The 15,616-nt window shown below is 49.2% G+C and overlaps 1 protein-coding gene across 7 annotated transcripts in view; it reads right to left on the reverse strand.

Annotated features, from left to right (window-relative positions):
* Positions 1-4,875: 4,875 nt before the first annotated feature.
* UXS1 (UDP-glucuronate decarboxylase 1) overlaps positions 4,876-15,616 on the reverse strand; it is an 82,832-nt gene continuing 72,091 nt past the window's right edge. For 6 of the 7 annotated variants that reach the window (XM_082672803.1, XM_082672800.1, XM_082672799.1 and 3 more), the window contains 2 exons: positions 14,867-14,970; positions 13,209-14,030 (listed from right to left, as the gene is read on the reverse strand). In XM_082672803.1, the coding sequence (XP_082528929.1) occupies positions 13,899-14,030; positions 14,867-14,970 (236 nt within the window). In that variant the 3' untranslated portion in view covers positions 13,209-13,898. Of the gene's footprint in view, positions 5,196-13,208; positions 14,031-14,866; positions 14,971-15,616 lie in introns of those variants that run through there. The other variant, XR_014297845.1, reaches the window with a different exon arrangement.

Below are 15,616 nucleotides of genomic sequence, written 5' to 3' on the forward strand. Positions count from 1 at the left end.
CCACATAATCCCTGAACCCCTCTATGACTGGGTCCACCTCCTCCTTGCCCCCCTGAACCCCTCTATGACAGGGTACACCACCTGTCTGTCCCCCTGACGCCCTCTATGACAGGGTCCACCTCCTCCCTGCCCCCCTGACACCCGCTATGATAGGGTCCACCTCCTCCGTGCCCCCTGGACGCCCCCTATGACAGCATCTACCGCCTCTCTGCCACCCTGATTCCCTCTATTAGAGGGTCCACCTAATCCATGCCGCCCGACACCCTCTATTATCTGGTCCACCTGCTCCCTGCTCCCCTGAACCCCTCTATGGCAGGGTCCGTCTCCTCCCTCCTCCCCGACCCCGTCTCTGACATGGTCCACTTCCTCCCTGCCCCCCTGACCCCCTGATTGACAGGGTCCACGTCCTCCCTGACCACCTGAACCCCTCTATGACACAGTCCACCACCTCCTCCCTGCCCCCCTGACGCCCTCTATGACAGGGTACTCCACCTCCCTTCCCCCCTAACCCCCTCTGACAGGGTCAACCTTATCTTGCCTCCGTGACCCCCTCGATGACCGGGTCCACCTCCTCCCTGCCACCCTGACCCTCTTTGTGACAGGGTCCTCCTCTCCCTGCCACTCTGACCCACTTTGTGAAAGGGTCCACGTCTTCCCTGCCCCCCTGACTCCCTCTATGATAGGGTCAGTCTCCTCCCTTCCACCCCTGACCCCCTCTATGACAAAGTCCAACTAATCCCTGCCCCCCTGATCTCTTCTATGACAGGGTCCAACTCCTCCCTCTCCCCTGACCCCGTCCGTGACACGGTCCACGTCCTCCCTGCTCCCCTGACCCTCTCTATGACAGGGTCCACGTAATCTCTGCACCCCGATCCCCTCTGTGACAGGGTCCAGCTCCTCCCTGCTCCCCTGAGCCCCTCTATGACAGGGTCCACCTCCTTCCCCCCGATTCCCTCTATTAGAGGGTCCACCTAATCCATGCCCCCTTGACCCCCTCTATGACAGGGTCCACTACCTCCCTGCCACCCTGACCCCCAGTATGACAGGGTCCACCTCCTCCCTGGCCGCCTAACCCCCTCTATGACAGGGTTCACATCCTCCCTGCCCCCTCACCCCCTCTATTAAACGATCCACATATTCCCTGCCCCTCTGAACCCCTCTATGACAGGGTCCACCTCCTCCCTGCCACCCTGACCCCCCGTATGACAGGGTCCACCTCCTGCCTGCCCCCCTGACCGCCTCTATGACAGGGTCCACCTTATCTCTGCCTACCTGACTCCCTCTATGACAGGGTCCACCTCCTCCCTGCCACCCTGACCCCCTGTATGACAGGGTCCATCTCCTCCCTGCCCCTCTGAACCCCTCTATGACAGAGTCCACCTCCTCCCTGCCCCCATGAACCCCTATATAACATGGTCCACCTCCTCCCTGTCCCCCAGACTCCCTTTATGAAATGGTCCACCTCCTCCCTGCCCCCCTGAACCCCTCTATGACAGGGTCCACCTAATCCCTGCCCACCTGAACCCCTCCATGACAGGGTCCACCTAATCTCTGCCACCTTGACCCCCTCTATGACAGGGTCCACCTCCTCTGTGCCCCCAGGACGCCCTCTATGACAGCATCCACCTCCTCCCTGCCACCCTGATTCCCTCTATTAGAGGGTCCACCTAATCCATGCCCCCCTGACCCCCTCTATGATAGGGTCCACCTCCTCCCTGTCCCCCTGAACCCCTCTATGAAACGGTCCACATAATCTCTGCCCCCCTGACCCCCTCTACGACAGGGTCCACCACCTGTCTGCCCCCCTGATGCCCTCTATGACTGTGTCCACCTCCTCCCTGTACCCCTGACCCCTCTATGACAGGGTACACCACCAGACTGCCCCCTTGACGCCCTCTATGACAGGGTCCACCTCCTCCCTGCCCCCCTGAACCCCTCTATGACAGGGTACACCACCTGTCTGCCCCCCTGACGCCCTCTATGACAGGGTCCACCACCTCCCTGCCCCGCTAACCCCCTCTATGACAGGGTCCACCTAATCTCTGCCTCCCTGACCCCCTCTATTTCAGGGTCCACCTGCCCCCTGACACCCGCTATGACAGGGACAACCTCCTCCCTGCCCCCCTGAACCCCTCTATGACAGGGTCCACCTCCTCCCTGCCCCCCTGATCCCCTCTATGACAGGGTACACCTCCTCCGTGCCCCCCGGACGCCCTCTATGACACGGTCCACCTCCTCCCTGCCCCCGTTTCCCTCTATTAGTGGGTCCCCCTAATCGATGCCCCCCGACCCCCTCTATGACAGGGTCCACCTCCTCCGTGCCCCCCGGACGCCATCTATGACAGCATCCACCTCCTCTCTGCCACCCTGATTCCTTCTATGAGAGGGTCCACCTGTTCCCTGCCACCCGGAACCCCTCTAGGACAGGGTCCACCTCATTCCTGTTCCCCTGACCCCCTCTCTGACATGGTCCACTTCCTCCCTGCCCCGCTGAGCCCCTCTATGACAGGGTCCACCTCCTCCCTGCCCCCCCGACCCCCTCTATTATACAGTCCACCTGCTCCCTGCCCCCCTGAACCCCCCTGTGACAGGGTCCGCCTCCTCCCTGCTCCCGGACCCCGTCTCTGACATGGTCCACTTCCTCCCTGCCCCCCTGATCCCCTGTTTGACAGGGTCCACCTCCTCCCTGCCTCCGTTTCCCTCTATTAGTGGGTCCCCCTAGTCGATGCCCCCCTGACCCCCTCTATGACAGGGTCCACCTCCTCCCTGCTCCCCCGATCCCCTCTATGACAGGGTCCACCTCCTCCGTGCCCCCCGGACGCCCCCTATGACAGCATCCACCTCCTCTCTGTCACCCTGACCCCCTCTATTAGAGGGTCCACCTGCTCCCTGCCCCCCCCTGAACCCCTCTGTGACAGGGTCCACCTCCTCCCTGCTCCCCGACCCCGTCTCTGACCTGGTCCACTTCCTCCGTGCCCCCCTGACCCCCTGTTTGACAGGGTCCACGTCCTCCCTGACAACCTGAACCCCTCTATGATGCAGTCCACCTCCTCCCTGCCCCCCTGAATCCCTCTATGACAGGGTACTCCACCTCCCTGCCCCCCTAACTACCTCTATGACAGGATCCACCTCCTCCCTGCCACCCTGAACCCCATTATGACAGGGTCAACCTTCTCTCTGTCCCCTGACCCCCTCTTTGACAGGGTCCACCTCCTCCCTGACCCCTGATCCCCTCTGTGACAGAGTCCACCTCCTCCATGCCCCCCTGACCCACTCTATGACAGGGTCCACCTCCTCCCTGCCCCCCGACCCACTCTATGACAGGGTCCACCTCCTACCTGCCCCCGTGACCCACTCTATGACAGGGTCCACCTCCTGCCTGCCCCCGTGACCCACTCTATGACAGGGTCCACCTCCTCCCTGCCCCCCTGATCCCCTCCATGATAGGGTCCACCTCCCACCTGACCCCCTCTAAGACAGGGTGCACCTCCTCCCTGCCCCCCTGAACCGCTCTATGACAGAGTTCACCTAATCTCTGTCCCCTGACCCCCTCTATGACAGGATCCAACTCCTCCCAGCCCCCATGACCCCCACTATGACAGGGACCACCTCCTCCATGCGACCCTGACCCCCTCTATGTCAGTGTCCACCTCCTCCCTGCCGCCCTGACCCCTCTATGACAGGGTCCACCTCCTCCCAGCCCCCCTTATCCCCTCCATGATAGGATCTACCTCCCACCTGACCACCTCTAAGACAGGGTCCACCTACTCCCTGCCCCCCTACCACCCCCCGTGACAGGGTCGCCTGCTCCCTGCACCCCTGACTCACTCTAAAACAGGGTCCACCTAATCCCTGCCCCCCGACCGCTTTTTTACAGGGTCCACCTCCTCCCTGCCCCTCGTCCCCCTCTATGACAGCGTCCACCTAATCCCTGCCCCCCGGAACTCCTTTATGACAGGGTCCACCTTCTCCCTGCCACCCTGACCCACTATATGACAGGGTCCACCTCCTCCCTGCTCCCCTGATTCCCTCTATGACGTGGTCCACCTGCTCCCTGCCCCTCTGACACCCTCTATGATAGGGTCCACCTCCTCCCTGCCCCCCCCGACACCCTTTATGACAGGGTCCACCTAATCCCTGCCCCCCTGATCCACTCTGTGACGGGGTCCTACTCCTCCCTGCCCCCCTGACCTCCTCTATGACATGGTCCACCTCCTCCCTGCCCCCCTGAGCCCCTCTAAGACAGGGTCCACTTTCTCCTTCCCACCTGCCCCCCTCTGTGACAGGGTCCATCTCCTCCCTGCCACCCTGAATCCCTCTATCACAGAGTCCACCTAATCCATGTCCCCCTGACCCCCTGTGTGACAGGGCCCCCCTCCTCCCCCCCTGCCCCCCTGTCAGGACTCACTTCTCCTCCAATGTTTACCTCATGGGCCTGCAGTTTCAGGAACCTGTAGTGCGCCTGGAAATAGCAAACTAGTGTTTTCTCCTGACACTGCATTGACGGCCAGGTGCCTTCTGTTAGGAGCTCCCCATGGCCAGGTGAATACATGTGCTCCCATTAGGTGGAATATTCTCCTAGCTTGGTCAGAGGCCCTGAGCCAAGTGCTTTCCCAATCACACCACCTGGTCCTCCAACCATCCCCTTTAAGTCGAGAAATACTGTCTTCCTCGACGGATCAGAATTACTTTCCAGGATTTGAAAGCAACCATTTTCATATAAAGCTTCAATATGGGAATGAAATTCCCATTGGAAGAAAATGCTGACCAAGAGCTCCATTAATTTTTATTGGAGTGTATTTGCTTTGCAGTATTGTTTTCTGATGTACAGCAGTGAGCCAGCTATACATATACACGTATCTCCTCTTTTTTGGATTTCCTTCCTATTTTGGTCACCACAGAGCACTGAGTTCCCTCAAGAGCTTTAACTCTTAAATTGGGCATGGGCGGGTGGCATGGTCCAGACACTGCTCTCCTTCCTTCTCCTCCTCTTTTTTTAAAAATTGAAGTCTAGGGGCTTCCCTGGTGGCACAGTGGTTGAGAGTCCACCTGCTGATGCAGGTGACACGGGTTCGTGCCCCGGTCCGGGAGGATCCCACATGCCGCGGAGCGGCTGGGCCCGTGAGCCATGGCCGCTGAGCCTGCGCGTCCGGAGCCTGTGCTCTGCAGCGGGAGATGCCACAGCAGTGAGAGGCCTGCGTAGCGCAAAAAAGAAAAAAAAAAAAAATTGAAGTCTAGTTGAGTTATAATGTGTTACTTTCAGGTGTACAGCAAAGTGATTCAGTTATACACATATATCTCTATCCTTTTTCAGATTCTTTTCCCTTATAGTTTATTGCAGAATGTTGAGTATAGCTCCCTGGGCTATACAGTAGGTCCTTGTTAGTTATGTATTTTAATATAGTAGTGTGTACCTGTTACCACTAACTTATCGCTCCCCATCCTTTCAGCTTTTCATAACCATGAATGTGTTTTCTGTCTGTGAGTCTGTTTCTGTTTGTAAATAAGTTCCTTTGTATCGTTTTTTCAGATTGCACATGTAAGTGATATCATGGTATTTGTCTTTCTCTGTCTGACTTCACTTAGTATGATAATCTCTAGGTCCATCCATGTTGCTGCAAATGGCATTATTTCATTCTTTTTTATGGATGAGTAGTATTCCATTGTATATATGTACCACATCCTCTTTATTCATTCATCTGATAGACGTTTAGGTTGTTTCCACGTCTTGGCTGTTGTAAACAGCTGCAGTGGACACTGAGGTGCGTGTATCTTTATGAATTAGAGTTTTTATCTTTTCCAGGTTTATTTTATGACCAGGAGTGGGATTGCTGGGTCACATGGTAGTTCTATTTTTAGTTTTCTGAGGAACCTCCATACTGTTCTCCATAGTGGCTGTACCAATTTACATTCCCACCAACAGTGCAAGAGGGTTCCCTTTTCTCCACACCCTCTCCAGCATTTATTGTCTGTAGACTTTTTTTGTGTGTGTGTGATATGCGGGCCTCTCACTGTTGTGGCCTCTCCTGTTGCGGAGCACAAGCTCCGGACGAGCAGGCCCAGCGGCCATGGCTCACGGGCCCAGCCGCTCCGCGGCACGTGGGATCCTCCCGGACCGGGGCACGAACCCTTGTCCCCTGCATCGGCAGGCGGACTCTCAACCACTGCGCCACCAGGGAAGCCCCCTGTCTGTAGACTTTTTGATGATGGCCATTCTGACTGGTGTGAGGTGATACCTCATTGCAGTTTTGATTTGCGTTTCTCTAATGATGAGTGATGTTGAGCATTTTTTCATGTGCCTGTTGGATATCCTTTGGCTTCTTTGGAGAAATGTCTATTTAGAACTTCTGTCCATTTTTTAATTGGGTTGTTTATTATTATTTTTGCAATTGAGCTGTATGAGCTCTTGATTTATCAATATTTTGGAAATTAATCTGTTGTTGGTTACATCATTTGCAAATGATGATATTGCAAATATTTCTCACATTCTGTAGGTTGTTTTTTTTTGTTCATGGCTTCCTTTGCTGTGCAAAAGCTTTTAAGTTTAATTAGGTCCCATTTGTTTGTTTTTGTTTTCATTACTCTAGCAGGTGGATCCAAAAAGATACTCTGCTCTTTATGTCCTCTATAAAGTATTCAGTCTTACATTTAGGCCTTTAATCTATTTTGAGTTTATTTTTGTATATGGTGTTAGAGAATGTTGTAATTTCATTCGTTTACATGTAGCTGTCCAGTTTTCCCAGCACCATTTATTGAAGCAGCTGTCTTTTCTCCATTGTATGCTCTTGCCTCCTTTGTCATAGATTAGGTGACCATATGTGTGTGGGTTTATCTCTGGGCTTTCTATCCTGTTCCATTGATCTGTATTTCTGTTTTTGTGCCAGTACCATACTGTCTTGATTACTGTAGCTTGGTAGTATAGTCTGAAGTCAGGAAGCCTGATTCCTCCAGCTCCGTTTTTCTTAAGATTGCTTTGGCTATTCAGGGTCTTTTGTGTCTCCATACAAGCTAAACATTTTTTGTTCTAGTTCTGTGAAAAATGCCATTGGTAATTTGATAGAGACTGCACTGAATCTGTAGATTTCCTTGGACAGTATAGTCATTTTGACAATACTGACAATGTTGACTCTTCCAATCCAAGAACATAGTATATCTTTCCATCTGTTTATGTCGTCTTTGATTTCTTTCATCAGCATCTCACAGTTTTCGGAGTACAGGTCTATTTCCTCCTTAGGTAGGTTTATTCCTAGGTATTTCATTCACTTGGATGCCATGGTAAGTGGGATTGTTTCCTTAATTTCTCCTTCTGATCTTCTGTTTTAAGTGTATAGAAATGCAACAGATTTCTGTGTATTAATTTTGTATCTGCAACTTTACTGAATTCATTGATGAACTCTAGTAGTTTTCTGGTTGCATCTTTAGGATTTTCTATGTGTAGTATCATGTCATCTGCAAACAGTGACAGATTTACTTCTTTTCCAGTTTGGATTCCCTTTCTTTCTTTTTCTTCTCTGATTGCCGTGGCTAGGACTTCCAAAACTATGTTGAGAAAAAGTGGTGAGAGTGGACGTCCTTGTCTTGTTCCTGATCTTAGAGGAAATGCTTTCAGCTTTTCACTGTTGACTGTGATGTTTGCTGTGCATTTGTCATATATGGCCTTTATGATGTTGAGGTAGGTTCCCTCTAAGCCCACTTTGTGGAGAGTTGTTATCATCAATGGGTGTTGAAACTTGTCAAAAGCTTTTTCTGCATCTATTGAAATGATCATATGGTTTTTATTCTTCAGTTTGTTGTGGTGTATCATCCTGAGTTGTGGATAGTGAAAAATCCTGCAGCCTTGGGATAAATCCCACTTGATCATGGTGTATGATCCTTTTAATGTGTTGTTGGATTCTGTTTGCTAGTATTTTGTTGAGTATTTCTGCATCTATGTTCACCAGTGATATTCACCTGTAATTTTCTCTTTTTGTGGTATCTTTGTCTGGTTTTGGTATCAGGGTGATGGTGGCGTCATAGAATGAGTTTGAGAGTGTTCCTTCATCTGCAATTTTTGGAAGAGTTTCTGAAGGATACATGTTAGCTCTTCTCTAAATGTCCGATAGAATTTGGCTGTGAAGCCATCTGGGCATGGACTTTTGTTTGGAGTTTTTTAATCAGTTTCAATTTCAGTACTTGTGATTGGTCTGTTCATATTTTCTATTTCTTCCTGATTCAGTCTTCAGAGATTGTACCTAAGAATTTGTCCATTTTTTCTAGGTTGTCCATTTTATTGGCACATAGTTGCCTGTAGTAGTCTCTTATGATCCTTTGTATTTCTGTGGTGTCCATTGTAACTTCTCCCTTTTCATGTCTAATTTTATTGATTTGAGCCCTCTCCCTCTTTTTCTTGATGAGCCTGGCTAAAGGTTTATCAATTTTATCTTCTCAAAGAACCAGCTTTTTAGTTTCATTCATCTTTTCTGTTGCTTTCTTAGTCTCTGTGTCATTTATTTCTAGTCCGATCTTTATGATTTCTTTCCTTCTACTAACGTTAGGTTTTGTTTGTTCTTCTTTCTCTAGGTGCTTTAGGTGTAAGGTTAGGTTGTTTATGATTTTTCCTCTTTCCTGAGGTAAGGCTGTATTGCTGTAAACTTCCCTCTTAGAACCGCGTTTGCTGTGTCTCAGGTTTTGGATCACGGTGTTTTCACTGTCATTTGTCTCCAGGTATTTCTTGATTTCCTCTTTGATTTCTGCAGTGGTCCATTGGTAGTTTAGTAATATATTGTTTAGCCTCCATGTGTTTGTGTTCTTTAGTTTTTTTCTTGTAGTAGATTTCTAATGTCATAGTGTTGTGGTCGGAAAAGATGCTTGATATGATTTCAATTTTCTTAAATTTACTGAGGCTCGCTTTGTGGCCCAGCATGTGATCAGTCCTGGAGAATGTTCTGTGCGCACTTGAGAAGAAAGTGTGTTCTGCTTTCAGATGGAAGTTCTGTAAACATCAGTTAAGTACATCTGGTCTAATGTGTCATTTAAGGCCTATGTTTCCTTATTTTCTGTCTGGATGATCTGCCCATTGATGAAAGGGGGTGTTAAAGTCCCCCACTGTCATTGTGTTACTGTCAATTTCTCCTTTTATGGCTGTTAGCATTTGCCTTATATATTAAGGTGCTCCTGTGCTGTGTGCATATATATTTACAGTTGTTATGTCGTCTTCTTGGATTGATCCCTTGATCATTATGTAGTGTCCTTCCTTGTCTCTGGTAACATTCTTTGTTTTAAAGTCTATTTTATCTGATATGAGTATTGCTCCTCCACCTTTCTTTTGATTTCCATTTGCATGGAATGCCTTTTTCCATCCCCTCACTCTCAGTCTGTATGTGTCCCTAGATCTGAAGTGGGTCTCTTGTAGGCAGCATATATACGGTCTTGTTTTTGTATCCATTTAGCCAATCTATTTCTTTTGGTTGAAGCATTTAATCTGTTTACTTTTAAGGTGATAATCAATATATATGTTCTTAGTGCCATTTTGTTAATTGTTGTGGCTTTGTTTTTGGAGGTGTTTTTTCTTCCCTTCCTCTTTTGTTCTCTTGTGATTTGATGACAAACTTTAGTGCTGTGTTTGGATTTCTTTTTCTTTTTTTGAGTGTATCTATTATAGATTTTAGGTTTGCAGTTACCATGAGGTTTTGATATAGCGGTCTGTAGATAAACAGGGTTATTTTAAGTTGCTGGTCTTTCAATTTCAGATGCATTTCCAGTATCCTGTATTTGTGGTCTCCTCTTGTCACGACTGCTAGTTTTGATATATTTGTGTGTGGATGATTTCCTACCTGTACTGTATGTTTGCCTTTACCAGTGAACTTTTCCATTCATAGTTTTCTTGTTTCTAGCTGTGTCCTTTTCTTTTATGCCTAGAGAACTTCCTTCAGCATTTGTTGCAAAGCTGGTCTGGTGGTCCTGAATTCTCTTAGCTTTGGCTTGTCTGTAAATCTTTCGATTTCTCTGTTTAATCTGAATGAGAGCCTTGCTGGTAGAGTATTCTTGGTTTAGGTTCTTCCCTTTCATCACTTTAAATGTATCATGCCAGTCCTTTCTGGTATGCAGCGTTTCTGCTGAGAAATCAGCTGATAACTGATAATCTTATAGGAATTCCCTTGTATGTTACTTGTTGCTTTTACCTTGTTGCTTTTAATATTTTTACTTTTGTCTTTAATTTTTGTCAATTTGATGACTATGTGTCTCAACGTGTTTTCCTCCTTGGGCTTATCCTGCCTGGGACTCTCTGCGCTTTCTGGACTTGGATGACTGTTTCCTTTCCCATGTTAGAGAATTTTTCAGCTATTATCACTTCAAATATTTTCTCAGGTCCTCTCTCTTTTCTCCTGGGACCCCTAAATGCAAATGTTTGTACATTTAATGTTGTCCCAGAGGTGTCTTAAACTGTCCTCTTTTTCATTCTTTTTTCTTTATTCTGTTCTGCAGCACTGATTTCCACCATTCTGTCTTCCAGCTCACTTATCCATTCTTCTGCCTCAGTTATTTGCTATTGATTCCTTCTAGTGTATTTTTCATTTCAGTTATTGTACTGTTCGTCTGTTTTTTAGTTCTTCTAGGTCTTTGCCATACATTTCTTGTATCTTCTCCATCTGTGCCTCCATTCTTTTTCCGAGATCTTGCATCATCTTTACTGTCATTTCTTTGACTTCGTTTTCAGGTAGATGGCCTGCTTCATCTAGTTGTTCTTCTGGGGTTTTAGCTTGTTCCTTCAGCTGGGACATATTTCTCTGCCATCTCATTTTGTCTAATTTTCTGTGATGGTGGTTTCTGTTCTGCAGGCTGTAGGGTTGTAGTTCTTGCTTCTGCTGTCTGCCCCATGGTGGAGGAGTTTGTCTAAGGCTTCTGCAGGCTTCCTGGTACCTCCATTTGTATTTAATGTATTATGTTAAGGCTTAAATGTGCCATTTTACTTTTTGTTTTCCGCTTGTCTTTTGTTCTATTTTTTCCTCCCTTCACACAGTTTAAATTAGAGTTCTTTTGTTAGAGTTCTATTTGGGCATCTGTACAGACTTTTAGTGGATGCTCCAGGCACTGCAGTCTGCACACACGTAACTTCTCAAAATCTACTGGTGACAAGTTTTACCAGTTTGGAAACGTTACTTTCTTTTACCCTCCCATATCTATAATATAGTTATTTTATTTCACTTATATGCATTGGAAACCATAAAACTTATATAATTTTTGCTTCAACCATCAAATATAATTTAGAAAACTTTGAGAGGAGAAAGAAAACCCATTATATTTACCCATATTTTTGCTCTTTCCTTGTTCGTTCTTCCTTTCTGATGTCCCAAGTTTCCATATTTTAGTGTTTCCTTTTTGTTTAGAGAATTTTACTTTAGCCATACTTCTAAGGTAGGTCTCCTGGTGAAAACTTTTCAATTTTACTTCATATGAGAATGTCTTAATTCCCCCCCCCCCTTTTTTTTTTGCGGTATGTGGGCCTCTCGCTGTTGTGGCCTCTCCCGTTGCGGAGCACAGGCTCTGGACGCGCAGGCTCAGCGGCCATGGCTCACGGGCCCAGCTGCTCTGCAGCATGTGGGATCTTCCTGGACCGGGGCACGAACCCGTGTCCCCTGCATCAGCAGGCGGACCCTCAATCACTGTGCCACCAGGGAAGCCCTCCCCTCCATTTCTGAAAGGGTATTCATGGGATATAGAATTCTGGATTGACAGTTCTTTCAGCCCATGAAAAATGTGCCACGTACTTCTGGGGCCCTGTTTCTGAGGAACTTGCTGCCATTCTGATTGTTTTGAACCTGGAGGTAATGTGTCATTTCCCTCTGGCTACTTTTGAGATTCTTTGCTTACGGCTTTAGTTTTGACTATTACGACTTGGTGTGGATTTCTTTGGTTTTATCTCATTTGGGGTTCACTCAGCATTTTGAATCGGAACCTTTATGCTGCTTTGCCAAATTCAGGAAACTGTCAGCCCTTTTCCTAGGAATATTTTTTTCAGCTCCCCCCTCTCGTTCCATGAGTATATTTTATGAAAACCGTGGGGAAGAAAGTCAAAGGAATGAATTTCAGAGGAACTCTAGATACTCCTATATTCTAGATATAGCAAGTAACGAGGTAGGAGAATTCTGGAGCCTGGGGCTTTGGGGCTCTCCCTACCCACACTGCACAGCTGAGCTCCACCAAACTCCCTCCATGCCTCGCTCTTTCCTCAATGCCTGGATGTCACCGTTAGTGGTTCCCAAACATGTTTCCGTTCACCCCCTCTCAGTAAATGGTGTCACTTAGTTCAGGCCCAAATAATGACAACTAAATATAAGAAGGCATCCTGAGTCCTCTCCTTCTCACACCATGCCCACTCTAGCATTGACCTTCAGTTCCAGAATCTTAGCACAACAAATAAAATAAAACCACAGCTTCCTTGGTCTGACCCCAGAAATTCTGATTGGAAAAACATGTCCAATTAAAAAAATAGATATCCCTAGGAGATTTGGAAGGACAGACAGGCAAGCCTAGTTTACCCTGGTTCGTATGGAAACGAGCACAGCGCCCCTGCTTGATGCTTTCATCCCCTTGGTGTCCTTGCAGCATTTGTCACTACGCCCTGGGGCCAACTGACTCGAAAGTGTGTAGCCTTAACTTCCTACGTGTCCTTCCGTTTGTTATAAAAGCAATTTAAAAACCCCACCGGGGGCTTCCCTGGTGGCGCAGCGGTTGAGAGTCCGCCTGCCGATGCAGGGGACACGGGTTCGTGCCCCGGTCCGGGCCTGTGAGCCGTGGTTGCTGAGCCTGCACGTCCGGAGCCTGTGCTCCGTAACGGGAGAGGCCCGCGTACCGCAAAAAAACCCCCAAAACCCTACCAGTAAGCCCTACCACTAAACCTTGAAAGAATTCTTAGTGAAAATGGAAGCTCTCAGTTTCTACTCCACAGGTCACTAATGACACTTCCTTTTCTCCATCTGCTCCGTGCTTCCAGGGAAGGACACACAATGATTCTAACCCTGGGTGAGACCTGAAAATCTCTCCCCACTGCAGTGAACAGCGTTTGCACAGATTCAGCCCCAGCAGCACAGAAATGTTTCCACTATCCACTCATCAAGTTACATATACACCAACCTCGACAGTTAACAGACATTTCTTTAAAATTCTCTAATATTTTTCTTAGCCATCCGATGATGCACCATGCAAAGCAGAAAGCCAACCTTTAAAACTGAGAGTTTCAATATTTTATTAAAATAGCATATTTAACCACTGTTAACCAAGAATATGTTAGCTTCCCACCCCCACCAGGTGCAGCACAACACAGTAGTGATTGATTTCAAATATCCTGCATTGTGATAACCAACAGAAACATTTCAAAGTCAAGTCTGCAACTAAAAACTAGACCTTGGAAAAATCCTGAATTAGAAGAAACATAAAGCCCTCAAACAGAATTTTATCTGCCCGAGAATGAATGCGGTGCGCCCCCCACCTACCTGACAACACTGCTGGGCTGCTGCTTCTCCTCTGTGCATAGTATAACGTCTCGTTTATTAGTACCCACTTTATAAATAAATCGGCGTTTAATCACCCCATTTAATGTTCCTTTTCAGCTTCACAAAGAAACCAGTAAATAAAACTGTCGATGACAGTCACGACATAGGCTCTCACGGCAAGGTAAAAAATTTGAAAATACGCAGAGATGCATCAATGCTATTTTACATAAAAAGATTTAAAAAGTGCAAGGCAAAATCTGCAGTTTTTTAGGGGAGTTTTTAGGCACATCCATTTCTTAAAGCAAGCTTCAGAATGAATTCCAGTTTGTTCTTCATGATACCTGTTTAAGTCTTTCTTTAAAAAAAAGAAAAATACATCTCCTCAAGTGTGAAACAGGGCATCTCCCGTCCCGAAAGGCGAGGTTTTCAGGTATGGCGCGTCCGTCCTTTTTTTATTCTTGCGGGCTTTGGTTTGGGGATGTACTGATTATTCGCCTGGTACTCGAGTTCTTTCCGGAAGTAGTGAATTGCTTTGTTTAACCCTTCCTCCAGCGGGACCTATTTAAAGAGAGAGCGAGAATGAGGGGCGCGGCCGGGTCCCCCGAAGCTGTCTGCGCCTGTGCTGTGCACCCTGACAGGCTGCACTTGAAGGAGCTGCAGCCCCAGAGACCCACACTTCCTCCTGCAGGTTGGGACTCTGTTCCAGTTTGAATCAGTCACAAAAGGCACCCTTAAAATAATGCCCCCACGCGCCCTTCCTCTCAGAGGAGGAAGCTGCGTGGAAGCATCCGTATCCAATCCACATGCCTGATTCTCTGGGTGACACTTACTCTCTGCACTTTCACCCCTGGGGACCCTCATAATTTAGAGCTGCCCTGCAGCAAACAGGAAACGGAAACCGAATCAGCTGCCCATGTCCTCTCTGCGGACATGACCTCTAGACTGAGACCTGTGGGAAAGGAATGCACCAGCCACGCCCAGCCTCGGGGCGGGGGGAGGAGGAACTGTCTGCCTGGGGGACAGGCAGCCCGAGCCTGGCGAGGCCACACCACCTAGCCTGATGGACTCCAAGGGCAACAGAAAGGAGGGGAGGCCCACCGTTACCCTTCAGCCTCTCACACTCCCACCCTGCTCCACCTGTGTAGGAACTGGGGTGGATGGGCTCGCCCACATCATGGGCATCGTGGCCGGCCCTGCACAGCCATGACACCCTGGCTGAGTGAACAGAGGCAAGGCAGGCCTACCTGGGGCCAAGCCATTCCCTGTTAACAGAGAACAAGGGACACAGGCTACAAGCACCATGTGGCCCCGGAGAGAACACTGCTGGGGCCACCCCACGTGGCAGCACCCCCAGGGAGCACAGTGCAGGGGTGGAGCCACCCCCCCCCACTTACCACTGGCTCCCACCCCAGCATCAGCTTTGCTTTCTTGATGTCTGGTTTCCTTTTCTGGGGGTCATCCTGGGCTTCAGAGAGAAACTGAATTTCACTCCCGCTGCCTGTGTTGTTGAAAAAAGGTGAGAATCAGGAACCACTGGGATGCGACTCTCCACATACATCGAAGGCAAGGCCCACCATCGCAGGTATACAGGTGCAGATGGAGTGCTGTGTCCCAAGTCACGTCGCCCCCACCCCCGCCCGGGGAATGTGCTGCTGGCCCACCCGCACAGGGATACAGGTGCAGATGGAGTGCTGGGTCCCAAGTCACCTTGCCCCCCCCCCCGGGGACAGCTGGCCCACCAGCGGAGGTACACAGGTGCAGAGAAAGTGCTGTGTCCCAAGTCACGTTGCGCCCCCCCCCCCCACGGGACTGTGCTGCTGGCCTACCCGCACAGGGATACAAGTGCAGATAGAGTACTGGGTCCCAAGTCACCTTGCCCCCTTCTACCCCCGGGGACCGTGCTGCTGGCCCACCAGCGCAGGTACACAGGTGCAGATGGAGTGCTGTGTCCCAAGTTACTTGGCCCCCCGCCCCCCCGCTCCGGGGAATGTGCTGCTGGCCCACCCGCACCGGGATACAGGTGCAGATGGAGGGCTGTGTCCCAAGTCAGCTCCCCGCCCCCGGGGAATGTGCTGCTGGCCACACAGCACTTGGCAAGGGCAGGACACCAGCCTGCGCCACCCCAAGGGGAAGGAGAGGGCAGG

The sequence above is a fragment of the Grampus griseus genome, assembly GCF_964374135.1.
Source record: "Grampus griseus genome assembly, chromosome: 15".
NCBI lineage: Eukaryota > Metazoa > Chordata > Mammalia > Artiodactyla > Delphinidae > Grampus > Grampus griseus.